Source organism: Octopus bimaculoides, chromosome 26 (assembly GCF_046866305.1).
Source record: "Octopus bimaculoides isolate indiv1 chromosome 26, ASM4686630v1, whole genome shotgun sequence".
In the NCBI taxonomy this organism is placed as follows: domain Eukaryota; kingdom Metazoa; phylum Mollusca; class Cephalopoda; order Octopoda; family Octopodidae; genus Octopus; species Octopus bimaculoides.
Window position 1 is genome coordinate 15,099,172 of NC_142953.1, and position 15,186 is coordinate 15,114,357.

Here is a 15,186-nt window from a genome sequence, read left to right on the forward strand (position 1 = left end):
GACTGAGTCATGTGTCCCCTTAAAGTTAATCCACAGCTCAAATCAATGTGATGCAAGAGTCTGATAAAACTAATCTTTTCCACTTAGAAATTAAAATCCATCTGATGAGGTTTCAGCACAGTCTCCATCAAGTCCAGTTTCACCCACAAGGATTAGGTTGACATTTGGCCAAGGCGATACGTTGAGGGATTGAACCCATGATCTTATGACTGTGAAGCCAGTGTCTTAACCACTTGGCCATACTTGCACCCAAGGTCTCCGACAGAAACTGGAACAGAACTGCATATTGGCCCAGGAAGGGAAAGTTCTCTCAAAATTGAAAGGAGCTGTGCAAAAATACATACATATATTTGTATTCTTTTATTCCTTTTACTTGTTTCAGTCATTTGACTGTGGCCATGCTGCAGCACTGCTTTTAGTCAAACAAATCACCCCCGGGACTTATTCTTTGTAATCCTTGTACTTATTCTATCAGTCCCTTTTGCTCAACTGCTAACTTATGTGCACATAAACACACCAACATCAGTTGTCAACCGATGGTGGGTGGGGGACAAACACAGACACACAAACATATACATATATATATACATATATATATATATATATATATATATATATATATATATATATATATATATATATATATATATATATCTTTATAGCCTTGTCCATGCATACTGCTTACACCTTCCCTCTCTTTAGAAGTAATTGTCCCTTTGCTATCACCACTAGATAAGAAACAATAGAATTCTGAGACAGTTAAAACTTTTGTCTAGAATCAATTACTAGCCTGATAGACTCCGCTATGTCAAGATGGACTTATATATTCTTCCTCACATTTGGATTTTATGTATGCTCTCTCTCACTTGGATTTAATATGTTGCCACATTTATAATATGTCTTTTTTCTACATTTTCGTGCAGCCGAAGATTGCTCTTCATATTGCATTTAAGGTAATGCTCACATTACTTAAATAAATTGAAGTAGCATGAAACGTGCGTACTGCAATCACTTTTGAAATCCGTGTTGCTTATTGTTTGATTTTAATCACCCATCCTTTTGGGATGCGATATTCGGGTGCCTTCGCATAAGTACCATATTCAAGCCTTGAATATATATATATATATATATATATATATATATATATATATATATATACACGGTGGGTTTCTTTCAGTTTCCCTCTACCAAATCCACTCACAAGTAGCACGAGGCTATAGCAGAAGACACTTGCCCAAGGTGCCACGCAATAGGACTGAACCCAGAAGCAAGTGGTTGGGAAGTAAGCTTCTTACCACACAGCCATGCATCTGTCTATATGTTTATTTAATTTTTTTCTTTTTTGTGAAGGGCCCAGCAGAGAGTCACTGGCCCCTCTTTGGCTCTCTGGGCACCAGACCAGTGTACTCCACCCTATACATACACATATACACACATGCACACACGCACATACATATAGACACCTACACACATGTACATACACAGACATAGACACACACAGATTCACACATATGTACACTAACATACACATATAGATATACACATAGATGCACGCGTATTCATACAAACACATATACACACATACAATTAGGCACACACACAGACACACATAAACAAACACACACACACACACACATAGATATGCACAAACACACACATCCGTATAATCTCTTACATTGAAGTTGTCTTTCCATTTCTGTGGCATTTGGTCAACATTTACATTATTTTGGCTGGAGAGCGGAAACACAGAAACTTTTTTGCTGCAATTTGCCGTGACACAATTCTTTTCCGAAGAAATAATCCTGAAATTGTGGTAAGTAAAAGAAATATTTTATCGTATGATGGGAGGGTCATGACACCAACAATTAAAAACACATGCACTGGTTTTTCACTTCTTTTATTATTATTTGTTAACTGGGTAGTTATTTAACCAACCAACTCATCACTTATTAATCATTTGGTTAATCAATCAATCAGTTGTCAAAGTCCTTATGTCACCATTCATGACTTGTCAATCACATACTCTCTCTACTCCCGGTCTGGTTTACATGAAAAGGACTTTGACAAATTGATTGATTGTTTAACTGACAAATTAAGCAAACAATCTATTAGTTAGTTTGTTAAATAACTAAGCAATTGACTAACGATGATTTCAAATTTTGGTACAAAACCGGAAATTTCAGGGTAGCAGGGTAAGTTGAGTACATCAATCCTATTACTTGACTGATACTTATTTTATTGACCCCAGAAGGATGAAAGGCTGAATCGACCTCAGTGGAATTTGAACTCAGAATGTAAGGACAAATGAAATGCTGCAAAGCATTTTGTCCAATGCACTAATGATTCTGCCAGCTTGCTGCCTTAAGCAACCGACTAATAAAAAAGAAGTAAAATAGAACCTGCGTGTGTGTTTATTGTTTGCGTGATGACCCTCCCAAAATACAACAAAATTTCTTTCAATATATGAGTTCACATCAAGAATCTTGCAAACCAAATAGAAAAACGTAAGAAGATTTTGTTTTAGATTTAAAAACACAAATGAAGAATTTGAAGAATAATATTTGGTTCTTTGAATTTCGTCTCTGATTCAGGTTTTTGTTCTCTTCAAAAACCAAAAAGGTTGGTGCTTGTGTCTGATTCCTTAATTGTGAAGAATAAATATTACGAATTACATGGAAAATGGGGGAAAATTTTGTTGTCAGTTCCTGGATTGAACACTGTGTTTGTGTGTGTGTGTGAATGTCTGTGAGTGTGTGTGTGTATGTGCATGTCTGTGACTGTGTGTGTGTGTGCATGTCTATGTGTGTGTGGGTGTAGATCTGTGTGCATGTGTTTGTGTGTGTGTGTGTCAATGGGCATATGTATATGTATGTGTGTACATGTCTGTGTGTATGTTTGTGTGTCAGTGTGTTTGTGTGTACTTTTTTCCTTGAGTACACAATTGGATCTTTTGCACACCAGACAAGTATGATAATACAGTATGATCACCACTGTTTGACAAATGGTTGCATGAAACTCTGAGTAAAAGTTTGCGGAGATTGTTTTTTCAGCTTTGATATGGAATAGATTTTTCTACTTTTGGTATTCAAGTGCTATTTTTGCCACCTTGTATTGCATGTCTGTACTCAATTACATGTGTGCGTATTTATATACATGTGCGTATATATATATATATAATCTATCTATCTATCTTACAGCCTAACAAAGACATTCTTCAAACAATGTTGGAGGCACAGGCTAACTTGCAAGGCGCCAAAACTGAGAACCAAGATGGCAGTGTAACAGACCAATATGGTGAGTCTCTATCCTGCTTCCCCAACATCATTGGTATCCTCCTCCTCTTCCTCTGCCTTTTAATCATCGTTATCATTATCATCATCACCATCATCATCCTCTTCATCCTCACCACCACCACCACCACCACCACTACTACTTCTACTCTTCTTCTTCTTCTTGTTAGACCTTTCAGACAAACAGATCATTGCGCAGGCGACCATGTTCTTGTTGGCTGCCTATGAAAACACAGCCAACACCATTGCGTTCTTGGCTTACCAATTGGCTTTGAATCCTGACATACAGAACCGAATCTATGAAGAAATCACTGAAACGGTTGAGGTAAGTGGGGGCGTGCGGTGATGGTGGTGGTATAATATGTGTCTATGTGTTTGTGTAAATGGATTTGTGTGTGTGTGTATATATATATATATATATATATGGCAGTGTGTATGTGTATGTATTTGTGTATATCTGTGTGTATTTGTGTGAATATCTGCATGCATGTGTGTGTGTATATGTCTCTGCATATGTGTGGTGGTATATGTTTGTGTATGTATAGATGTGTGTGTGTGTGTGTGCATGCATGTGTGTGAGTCAGTGTGTACCTGTGTGTGCATGTTTATGTGTGTGTGAGTGTGGATGCATGTATACGTTGTAGTCTTCTAATACAAAGGAAGACAAGACACCACATCAAGAATCCACTTCAAAATTACAGAGACCGGAATTTGACTGAGAAAGTTTTGAAATTAGCAGGAAAATCTTTACCAAAGTCAGTCCATGGTGGCATTGGTTTAAACCACACATAGATCTGGTTTTTATTCTAAAGGTCAGAGAAGCATATGTAAACCATATTCCTAATGATACAACTTGTGAAACAAGTTCTTCACAACAAACACAAATTGTTCTACTTTAAATTTGTTTTGGAAAAATCCTTCGAGAGGGTCCCTGCCAAAGGAAGAAAGAAAAACAAGAAAGCAAGATGCAATAATATTATTTGTTATGTTTTGACACAAGGTTAGCAAGTTCAGTAGGATGAGCAAGATGATTATATTGACCCCAGTGTTCCACTGGTATTTAATTTATCGACCCCAAAAGGATAAAAGGTAAAGTTGGCCTCGGCGGAATTTGAACTCAGAACATAAAGACAGATGAAATGCTGCAAAGCATTTTGCCTGGAGTGCTAACAGTTCTGCCAGCTTGCTGTCTTATTTATTATGTAACATATTTTTTATTTATGTGCCCTTCTAAAGCCTGGCCAGGCTCATGGACCCGGTTTCCCAGTTTCTATGGCGTATGTGTTCCCCCCAGCTGGATGAAAGAGTACAACAGGGGTCGCCACCACACCCTGCCGGAGCCTCGTGCAGCTTTAGGTGTTTTTGCTCAATAAACACTCACAACGTCCGGTCTGGGAATCGAAACTGCAATCCTCCGACTGCGAGTCCACTGCCCTAACCACTGGGCCATTGCACCTCCATATGTAACATATTAATACATTGAAAAAAGGTGGTGAGCTGGCAGAATCGTTAGCATGCCGGGCAAAATGCTTAGCAGCATTTCGTCCATCTGTACATTTTGAGTTCAAATTCTGCCAGGGTTGACTTTACCTTTCGTCCTTTCAGGGTCAATGAAATATGTACCAGTTGCATACTGGGGTCAATATAATCGACTTGCCCCCACCCACAAAAGTTCAGGCCTTGCGCCTTTAGTAGAAAGGATTATTATTGCTAGCAGACTCGTTAGCATCCCTAGCAAAATACTTTGTGCCACTTCATTGGTCTTTACGTTCTGAGTTCAAAATTCAGCCATTGTCAACTTTAGTTTTCATTATTTTGGGGTCAATAGAATAAGTACCAGTCATGTACTGGAGTCGATGTAATTGAGTTACGCCCCTCCCCAAAAATTGCTGGCCTTGTGCCGACATTCAAAATCCTTAAATTGAAATACTAAGGTGTTTGTATTGTGGCAGGGCGACGTTACATTTGAGAACCTCCAACAGCTGAAATACCTGGACATGTGTCTGGCCGAAGTGTTGCGGTTGTACCCTGTGTCACCAAGGTAGGTGATACCCTTAAATAACCCTTACAATCATCATTGACTTTGTTGTTTTGTTTAGAAATCAATACCACATCAATAGAAAGTCTGATCAATCATTCAGACTGCGGTAGCCCTCCTCCTCTTCCTCCTCCTCCTCCTCCTCCTCCTCCTCCTCCTCCTCCTCCTCCTCGTCATCATTTAAATGCCCTTGTTTTTCCATGCTGGCATGGGCTGGATGCAGAGGAGACATTACTGAAATATGGTGCAGTGAGATGGAACCTAACGCTTCCCGATTACCTTCCAGCCATGCCATTCCCCACAAGAAAGCTACCATCATTCAACCCACAAGCCCATGATTATTACGAACATCACAACTGTATGTTTTAAGACACAGTGTATCTAGGACTACACTGCCCTATGTCTCTTTTGTTGTTTTGTCTCTTGCCGGTCTGAAACAAGCTACCTTGGGATCATAGGCAATCTATCTATGACCATCTATCCTTCAGTTTTAGAGATATCTAGTGCAGCAGCGTGTAATGTGTCCTTCCCGTTCTTTTAAAAATTAAGGTGTGATATGGGTGATTTCTAGCATGTCAAGATATATATTTTAAAGGCTCCTTGCTTAAAAACTAATTTTATATGAAACATAAAACTCTTTTAAAATCTTCATGCTTTCTGTTCTTTTAGGACCAATAGAATTGCAGCTAAAGAGTCAGTAATCCAGGGTTGGACAATTCCAACAGAAGCAGACGTTGTTTTTCCAATATATACCATACATCATGACCCAGAAATCTGGCCGGAACCAGAAAAATTTGACCCTGAGCGGTAATAAAAAGTGAATTTTTGTTTCAAATGTTTTTCATTTTAAGAAGCAGTTCTCTCCCTTTACGCATGTTTATGATTTATAATTTCATAACACTATATGAATTATGTTATAATTATGTATGATGCTAAAATATGATAAAATGATATTATGATAATATATAACATCGATTTCAAATTCTGGCTCAAGGCCAATAATTTTGGGGAAGGGGGTGAGTCGATTACATGAGTCCCCAGTGTGCAACTGTTACTTATTTTATCAACCCCAAAAGGACGAAAGGCAAAGTCAACCACAACAGAATTTGAAGAGGGGCTGTAAAGGCCTAAAAGAGCCAATTCTGTTATAGATTTATCCTTCAACTTTAAAAGTCAGTATATATCCAATATTTTTGGTCCAAAATGATTCATATTTTTCTTCCATCCCTCCCCCAACTCTCTGTCTCAGTATACATATATCAGTGGCAACCCCCGCACTCGGAGCTGTTCAGGTTTAGCCTGAGTACACATTTAGTAAAGTGAACGTCTATTTGCAAGCTGATTTAATTTCTGCCAACACTAACTTCAAAAATGTAATTGCAGGCAATAACTCGGGCTCCTTTTATTGAGCCTAATTGCAGTTTAATTTATATTCGTTCAGCGTCTGGTGGTCGTCTTAGAGGTGCCCTGTGTCAAAAACATATAATTCGTAGTAAACATTCTCTTGACATCGTTCACATGCGCCTGACTTGGGCTCAGAAGTTACAGCCTCAGTTGTTATCTATAGTCATAAAAATTAAAAGTAATTCAATGTTTTATTGAAGCAATAAATTTCTGTAGAGATTAAGATTTAAATTCCAATCTATGAAAAGTTTCTGTTCTACAATATTCTTAAAAGAACGAAAAATTATCCAGCAAATCGGTCTAATACCAACCAGCCTGGTAGATGTAAAAGACTAACTGGCATCTCTTGTCAAGAGCACAGTCGACAGGCAGATCGCTGATGTTCGTTGTGCAATCCGCTGTCGTTATTTGATTGCTGTTATTCTGTGTGTCTGTGTGTTTTGCAGGGTTGCTTTATTTTCACCCTTAACTTAGAAATGAAGAAAGACATAGAGCTAGATATAAAAGAATAAGCTATTTGGGGCTAGAAATATTGCGGAAAAACGTGAAATTCTTCGAGCAGGCATGTGTCTTATGCGGCATCTGTGATGAGCCCGAGTGACGCTGATGACCTGGAGTCGCCTCTGGTGTATATACTTATATACACACACACATAAGTATCTAGCCACACACACACACTTCTTCCTCTTTTTCTCCTCCATCTTGTCCTTCATCCCCTTCGTCTAGTTATCCCCCTCCCCAACACCATTTATTTATTTATTCCTTTAGTTTCTTTTTTTTTCTTTTTTTCTCTCTGTTTCAGGTTCAGAGCAGAAAACTCAGAAGGCAGACATCCATATAGCTATTTACCATTTGGTGGCGGCCCCCGAATGTGTATGGGGCCTAAATTTGCTCAGCTGGAATCAAAACTAGCAATTGTTGAGATTCTACGTTCTTATGAATTATTACCATGTGAAAGGACAGAGGTTGGTCTTTGGTTAATTACTCTAATTAAAACTTTAAAAACTTTATTACTTAACAGGCTTACTCTAGGTGAAAGCGTGGCCCTGTGGTAAGAGGCTTGCTTCCCAACCCCATGGTTCCAGGTTCAGTCCCCCTGTGTTGCACCTTGGGGCAGGTGTCTTCTACTAAAGTCTTGTGAATGGATTTGGTAGATGGAAACTGAATGAAGCCCTTGCATGTGTGTGTGTTTGTGTTTCTCCTCCACCACCACCTGACAGCCAGTGTTGGTTTGTTTAAAAGAATTAGCAGTAGTGGTTGATTCAAAATGGTACTCCAGCATGGCCGCAGTCCACAAGATTGCAGCAAAGTTGAGTTCTACTTCCACTGAATGTGTAGACGGAATAGAAGTGAATCATACTCTTGTGTGAATACACACACACGCACATACACATGCACATCCAAACACAGTCACACACACATGTATATACCTTTTTCTTCCCCCTCTTTTTTTGTTATTACATGTTCCTGTCACTGGATTCTGGCCATGCTGGGGCACTGCCTTCAAAGCATTTAGTCAAGCAAATCAACCCCAGGGTTTATGGTTTTTGTTCGTTTTTTTTTTTTTTTTTTTAGTCTGATACTTATTTTACTGGATTCTTTTGCCCAATCGCTAAATTACAGGGACGTGAACAAACTAACGACGGTCATCAAGTGGCGATTGGAAACAAACACAAACACATCTTTGGCAAGAAAGAATAAATAAATAAATGAAGATTACTGTGAAGAGTTATGTCCCTTGCATCATCTTGCAATGTCGCAGGTGGATTATGTTAAAGAATCCGTCTTGTGATTCTTTCCTGCGACAGCCTGATCTCATATCTATTTTACCAGAGCTGTGATATCTCAGCTCGACCTGTATCCAATGAATTGATTATTATTAAAGAATTCTGCCAAAATACTCAAATTGATCTTATCTTCTTTAAGTACGAAATCCTGACATTTTCAGAGATCGACAAAGATGAAGTTGTGATGTTCAGGCACTGATTTCTCTCTTAAGTTTTAAATTTTCTGATGGGAATTCAAATCCACAATAATATTAGGATGCCTTTTTTTTTTTTTTTTCAATCAACCTCAGAATATAACTGGTATGCTATTTCTTTAACCAATTCTAGAAGAAATCAAAGACAAAGTTTAACACATTCTGTATGAAATCTGGATTTAGAAATGAAGGAGACATTGTTTAATCTGGAGCCAGGGTCTCTGGTTATCTTGTGTCAAAATCTATTTAGTAGGGTCTCAAAGGATAAGCTGATGAAGTAGTGGTAGTAGTAGTAGTAGCAGCTGCTCTTCTTGTTCTTCTTCCCCTCCTCCTCCTTCTTTTGGTGGTGGCAGTGATGGCAATAAAAAGAAGTAGTTTAATTTTTTTTCTTCTGTTCTAATTTTAATTTTAATTATAATTAATGAATTAACTTATTTTTTCAGATTCCTGTCGAACTTGATGATAACTTTTTGTTGGCCCCAAAAAATGGAATTTGGTTAAAAGTTGAGAAACGCAAAGACATATAGAATTTTTTAAAATTTTATTATTCCAATAATTACTGCGATAAATTAATTATATTCAGTGGTGGTGGTTGTGGGGAGAAAGAAAGAGAGAAAAAACGAAAATAAATTAAAAACACAAGTGTTACAAATAAAAAAAGGAAGAAATCATTAGATGACTCGTTAACGATATTAAACGAGGTGTTTGAAGGCCTGTCTTAATTTGTATAATATCACCTTTGTTCTTTTTTGTTGTTTTTTTTGGGGGTTGTTTTTACTGGTTTCATTATGTTGTCTCATGGTGCTCCAGTATGGACACAGCCTCTGGCTGAAACAAATTGAAATAAAAGTAAATTCTATTAATGTTACGTCACATGTTTACAACTTTTCTCTTCACAAACATTATATAGCCTCTGCGTGTGTGTGTGTGTGTGTGTGCGTCGTCATCACCAACTTCTTCGTTTTAGCGGTGGTAGCGGCAGTGGCGGCGGCGCAAGCTATCCAAATGCAAGTCGACTTTTCAAGGAATACAAAATAATCCAATGTTGAAATAACTCGGTCAAAGTTGGTCAATCTCTGAATCTCTTGATCCATTGTCAACATAAAATGGAGATAGATTGTTGCTTTAACTGGTTTTGTGACTGGGAACTGTTTGGGCATGTTACCTCTCTCCCCCCCCCCCCCTTCTCTCTCTCCCACTTTCTCTTTCTCCCTCTCCCCTTCACCTATTTTCTTTCTCTATCTATCCATCTATCTATCTCACTATATATTTATCTTTATATCTATTTGTCTGTCTGTCTCTATTTCTCTTTTTCTCCTTCCTTCTTTAACTACTTTGTTTCTTTGTCTCTCTCTCTCTCTCTCTCTCTCTCTCTCTATCTATCTATCTATCTATCTCTATCTGTCTATCTCTATCTATCTATCTCCCCATCTCCCTCTTTCATCTGTACATTACTATTTCTCTTCCTTTCTTTTTGGCATCTTTATATCTCTCTCCAATGTCTGTAGCCTTTTCTCTCATCTTTGTCTCTGTCATCCCCCCCTCTCTCTCTCTCTCTTCCAGTCTGCCTTTCTCACTCCCTGTTTCACCTCTTACTCTTTCTATGTGTGTGTGTGTATGGAGCACCTCTATGAAGTATCTCAACCTGCTAGAAATAACAGCCAAATACATCCCCTCAACCTACACAATACCATTTTTAAAGGAATTGCCATTATCCAAGGCTGTGCTGTCTTGTAAACCAAAACAAGAGTTGACCAGGAAACTATTTTGTATTCTATTGCAACCACATACAAGTGACCAGGGACTTTGTCCATTGACCTGAAGATGCATAGAAAAGAAGCATGAATTACATCAGCCCTCAATAGTTAACTGGTATTTTATTTTATCAAACTCCAAAAGAATAAAAAAACAATTTTAGCTTTGATAAGAATTGAACTCAGAATGTAAGAGAAATAACTGGACATTTTTTGCTATTGTTTTAGCAACTGTACCACTTGACCACGTGGCAAATGGTAATAATAATTACACATAACCGTAAAGAGGTTGGCATTAGGAAGGGCATCCAGCTGTAGAAACCAAGCCAAATCAGACTGGGACCTGATGCAGCTCCCTAGCTTGCCAGCTCTGGTCCAACCGTCCAACCCCTGCCAGCATGGAAAGTGGCTGTTAAATGATGATGATCTGGTATATGTCATTGAGCCAATATTTAATTTTAAAAAAAGCTCTCTATGCACCACACTTAATGTATAAATAGTTGATAGGCCAGTTACTAAAGTTTTTGTCCTGAGATGACATTCCTTATCTTTTTGTTTCTTTCTGATATTTACTGAGTTCTTAATACAGTAAGTCACAAGAGATGTTACCTTAGGACAGCACTAACTATGGTATACAGATGTAGGAAGCTTGCTTCCCAACCACATGGTTCCAGGTTCAGTCCCACTACATGGCACCTTAGGCAAGTGTCTTCTACAACAGCCTTAGGCTGATCAAAGCCTTCTGAGTGGATTTGGTAGACAGAAACTGAAAAAGACCATCGTATATATAGAAATTTATATATATATATATATATATATATATATATATATAAATTGTAAATCCAAAAAATAACAACAAAACTACAAAGGATTCCGCGGTACACGTGTTTCAAGCTTTACATGTGTATAATATAATATAATATAACATAATATAATATGTGTATAATTTACAATGTAAAGCTATCCTCAGCCGCAAAATTATCTCTCTCCCAGGAAATTATACCACCTCGACGTTGAAGTAGGAAGAAATGTGTGATGTAAGAGGTGAAGATCCTTTCGGTATTCTGTATAGTACTATATCTCGTATAATTCTCCACCCAGACATAATCTCTCCGGTCCTCCGAAAACCTTCCATACCTTGCCACGATTCAGTGTGTAGTGTTAAGTTGGTGGTTAAAAACAATACAATACAATAAAAAGACATACACAGATATTCATGTAAAAAAGTAAGAATAAACTTAAAATAAAAATAAAACTTAAAATAAAATAAAATAAAAAATAAAAAAATAAAAAATAAAGGGAGTCATATCGGTGGGCCGGGTTAGCTGGAATACACAGGTGCTTACAATTGTCAAGTATTACCTCTAAATTTCAATTTACCTATATATATATATATATATATATATAAAGAAAGAAAAAGATAAAGAGACCAATGGCAAAGTTAGAATTATATTTTATGTATAAAGTCTTACAGCTGTTTCAGGGTAAATCCAATGTATCCCTTCATCGGAGACGGTAATAGTAGAAGAATGGATTATTACATCTATAAGAGGAGATTTGTAGTAAGAAGTGAGAGTGATGCGTAGAAGAAAGAACAAAGAAGAAAAAGTACTTGGAGTATAGTTCCATTCCAACAGTAAACATCCATGTAAAGAATCCTTGTGGGTATTTTCCGGAGATAATTGTAGTTGCAAAGGTGGATATATATCATATTGTATCCAGTGTACTCTGTGCGTTGTTTACTCAAAGGATAGTTCGAATCGAGTGAGAGATGTGTGTAGGATTAAGAGGTCAAGTGAGGGTACCAGGTAAAAAGCACTCAGTCCACACTGTAAAGTGGTTGGCATTTGGAAGGGCATCCAGCTGTAAAAACCATGCCAGAACTGACCTTCCCTGTGCTGGTGCTACATAAAATGCATTCAGTCCACCACTCTGCAGAGGGGTTGGTGTTAGGAAGGGCAACCAGCCATAAAAATCCTGCCAAAACAGACACAGTAGCCTGGGGTAGTCTTCTACCTGGCCGGCTCCTGTCAAACCATCCAACCCATGCCAGTATGGAAGGCAGATGTTACACAATGATGATGATGATTTTGAACAACCCTGGTATGTGATTGAAACTATGTTATCAACAGTAGAGGGGTGAATGGCAAAGTTGACCTCAGCAGGATATGAACTCAGAATATTAAGAGCCAAAACAGATACGACATGGCATTCGTTTTGATATGCCTTGATGCAGTACCAAGCAGTGGCTTTCATGGCTTTTGATCTTAACTGATTGGAAGTGTTATCATGTACATTGTTTTGTTTTGGTATAAAAGACGGGTTACAACAAATATTCTGCTCAGTACCACAAATTTCCTTGTCAGTTGTTTGACCTTAACCAGTTGAGCATGTCCCTCAATGGCTGATGATATGTGCATCTCTGATCACGAACAGAAGTAGTGGATTTCTGATCCACTCCTGATGATATATGCATCTCTGATCACGAGCATCATAGCCATGTCTTGAGAGGAATTCTTTGGGATTTGAATAATTCACCTCTGGGAACACACGTGCTTCATTCATCATCCTTAAACAAGCCTTATTCAAGGACCTTTCGAGTGGGATGGGCTATTCAACCCGAAGAAAATTCTAACTGGACCCCACCTGCAAGGTCATGCGCTGTTTATCTTGATATGAGATCCTTATGTCGCTCACATATGGTTGTGATGCATGTACCTAGTGTACCCTTATCAGACTGGTAGCCATGATGGGTATACTGGGCTTTGTATATTTTACCCCAGTATCACTCTGATGGCATGCACTGCTCTCTCATTCAATAATAATAATAATAATAATAATCCTTTCTACTATAGGCACAAGGCCTGGAATTTTTGGGAAGGGGTATAGTTGATTCCATCAAACCCCAGTACTTGACTGGTACTTAATTTATCGACCCCGATGAAATAAGTAGTAGCAGTAGTAGTAGTAGTAGTAGTAGTTTGTTTATTTCATTTATCTATGGAGAAAAATTTTTAATGTTGGTGTGAAGATTTAAGATTAAGGAATAAAATATTTAATCTTTCCAAAGCAAATATTTTTAGTTATTTATCACAGCAAATTCAGTCACTGTCCACATATTTAATCCTTTAATCCATTCAAGATTAGAGCTGGATTACATCCAGACCATAGATTTGGGCCAAATCTCTACATAACTCTGAAACTATTGACTCTCAAACACAAAAGACCAATAAAAGGACTTTCAACTAATACCCTTGTCAATGAGGGATCAATCAGGGGACTTGGTGACACTGAGCAAGCGCTTGATCAAGGCCATGCTGGAGCTACACTGAACAGTTGATATATATATAAATATATATTTATATGTATATATATATAGGCACAAGAGTGGCTGTGTGGTAAGTAGCTTGCTTACGAACCACATGGTTCCGGGTTCAGTCCCACTGCGTAGCACCTTGAGCAAGTATCTTCTATTATAGCCTCGAGTGGATTTGGTAGATGGAAACTGAAAGAAGCCCGCCATATATATATATATATATATATGTATGTATGTGTGTTTGTCCCCCCACCATCGCTTGACAACCAATGCTGGTGTGTTTACATCCCTGTAACTTAGCGGTTCGGCAAAAAGAGACTGATAGAATAAATACTAGGCTTACAAAGAAGAAGTCCTGGGGTCGATTTGCTTGACTAAAGGTGGTGCTCCAGCATGGCCGCAGTCAAATGACTGAAACAAGTAAAAGAGTATATGAGTGTGTGTGTGTATGTATATTATGTTTTATCTTTTATTGGTTTCAGCCAAAGGCTGGGGCCATGCTGGAGTACCACCTTTCAGTGTGTCTGGGTTTCCTTTCTGTACTGTTTTTAGTGAAGTAGTGAGTTGGGTGGAGCCACCTTTTTTTGTGCCTCCTGCCACAATGTGGGTTCGATGGTATCTCAGATATAAATTTGGTCAGATGTTTTTTGAAGACCTCTACACCCCATATCTCTCGCAAATGTTTGTAGTTGTTTGGCAGAATGTTGAATAGATGTGGACTCCTGAAACTCAAGCTATATATACATTTCATTTGACTGCTAAATCCACAAGGTTTTTTTTTTATTCTCTCTCTCTGTTTATTTTCTCTTATTCCTTTCTGTTCAAGAGTGTAGGCTTGAAATGTAAAAGGCTTTCTCATTTTCCTGAGCATCAAACTAATACACTTGCTTGCTTGTTGTATAAGCACCTGTCTTTGTCTTTTATTTTTCTATAAATTTCAACTATATACATACATACATATATATATATATATATATATATTTAAGAATTTAAGGATTGGAGAAAACGCATGTTATAATTGCATACTTTATTCCTACATATGTTTCAAAGGATTACAACCTGTGTGATCCATAGGGATCTTTGATATTAAAATTGTAACCTTCTCATCGGGGAAAGCATGGGAATCATCTTAAACGTAAGACATTATAACCGATTATGACCGATAATCGGTCATAATGTCTTACATTTAAGATGATTCCCATGCTTTCCCTGATGAGAAGGTTACAATTTTAATATCAAAGATCCCTATTTATCGCACAGGTTGTAATCCTTTGAAACATATGTAGGAATAAAGTATGCAATTATAACATGCGTTTTCTCCAATCCTTAAATTCTTAAATATACTCAAATACCCAAAATTTCAAGGAGTTCCTGCCTTAAAAACAGGAGCTAACCACAGTTAT

General features: G+C 37.8%; 1 protein-coding gene across 1 annotated transcript in view; it reads left to right on the top strand.

Moving 5' to 3' along the window:
- Positions 1-9,581, top strand: part of LOC106872586 (cytochrome P450 3A30) — a 35,615-nt gene extending 26,034 nt beyond the window's left edge. The window contains exons 9-15 of the mRNA XM_089343024.1: positions 1,683-1,813; positions 3,198-3,294; positions 3,461-3,615; positions 5,243-5,331; positions 5,998-6,135; positions 7,535-7,697; positions 9,157-9,581. Coding sequence (XP_089199150.1) covers positions 1,683-1,813; positions 3,198-3,294; positions 3,461-3,615; positions 5,243-5,331; positions 5,998-6,135; positions 7,535-7,697; positions 9,157-9,240 — 857 coding nt within the window. The 3' untranslated portion in view covers positions 9,241-9,581. The remainder of the gene's footprint in view (positions 1-1,682; positions 1,814-3,197; positions 3,295-3,460; positions 3,616-5,242; positions 5,332-5,997; positions 6,136-7,534; positions 7,698-9,156) is intronic.
- Positions 9,582-15,186: the final 5,605 nt, after the last annotated feature.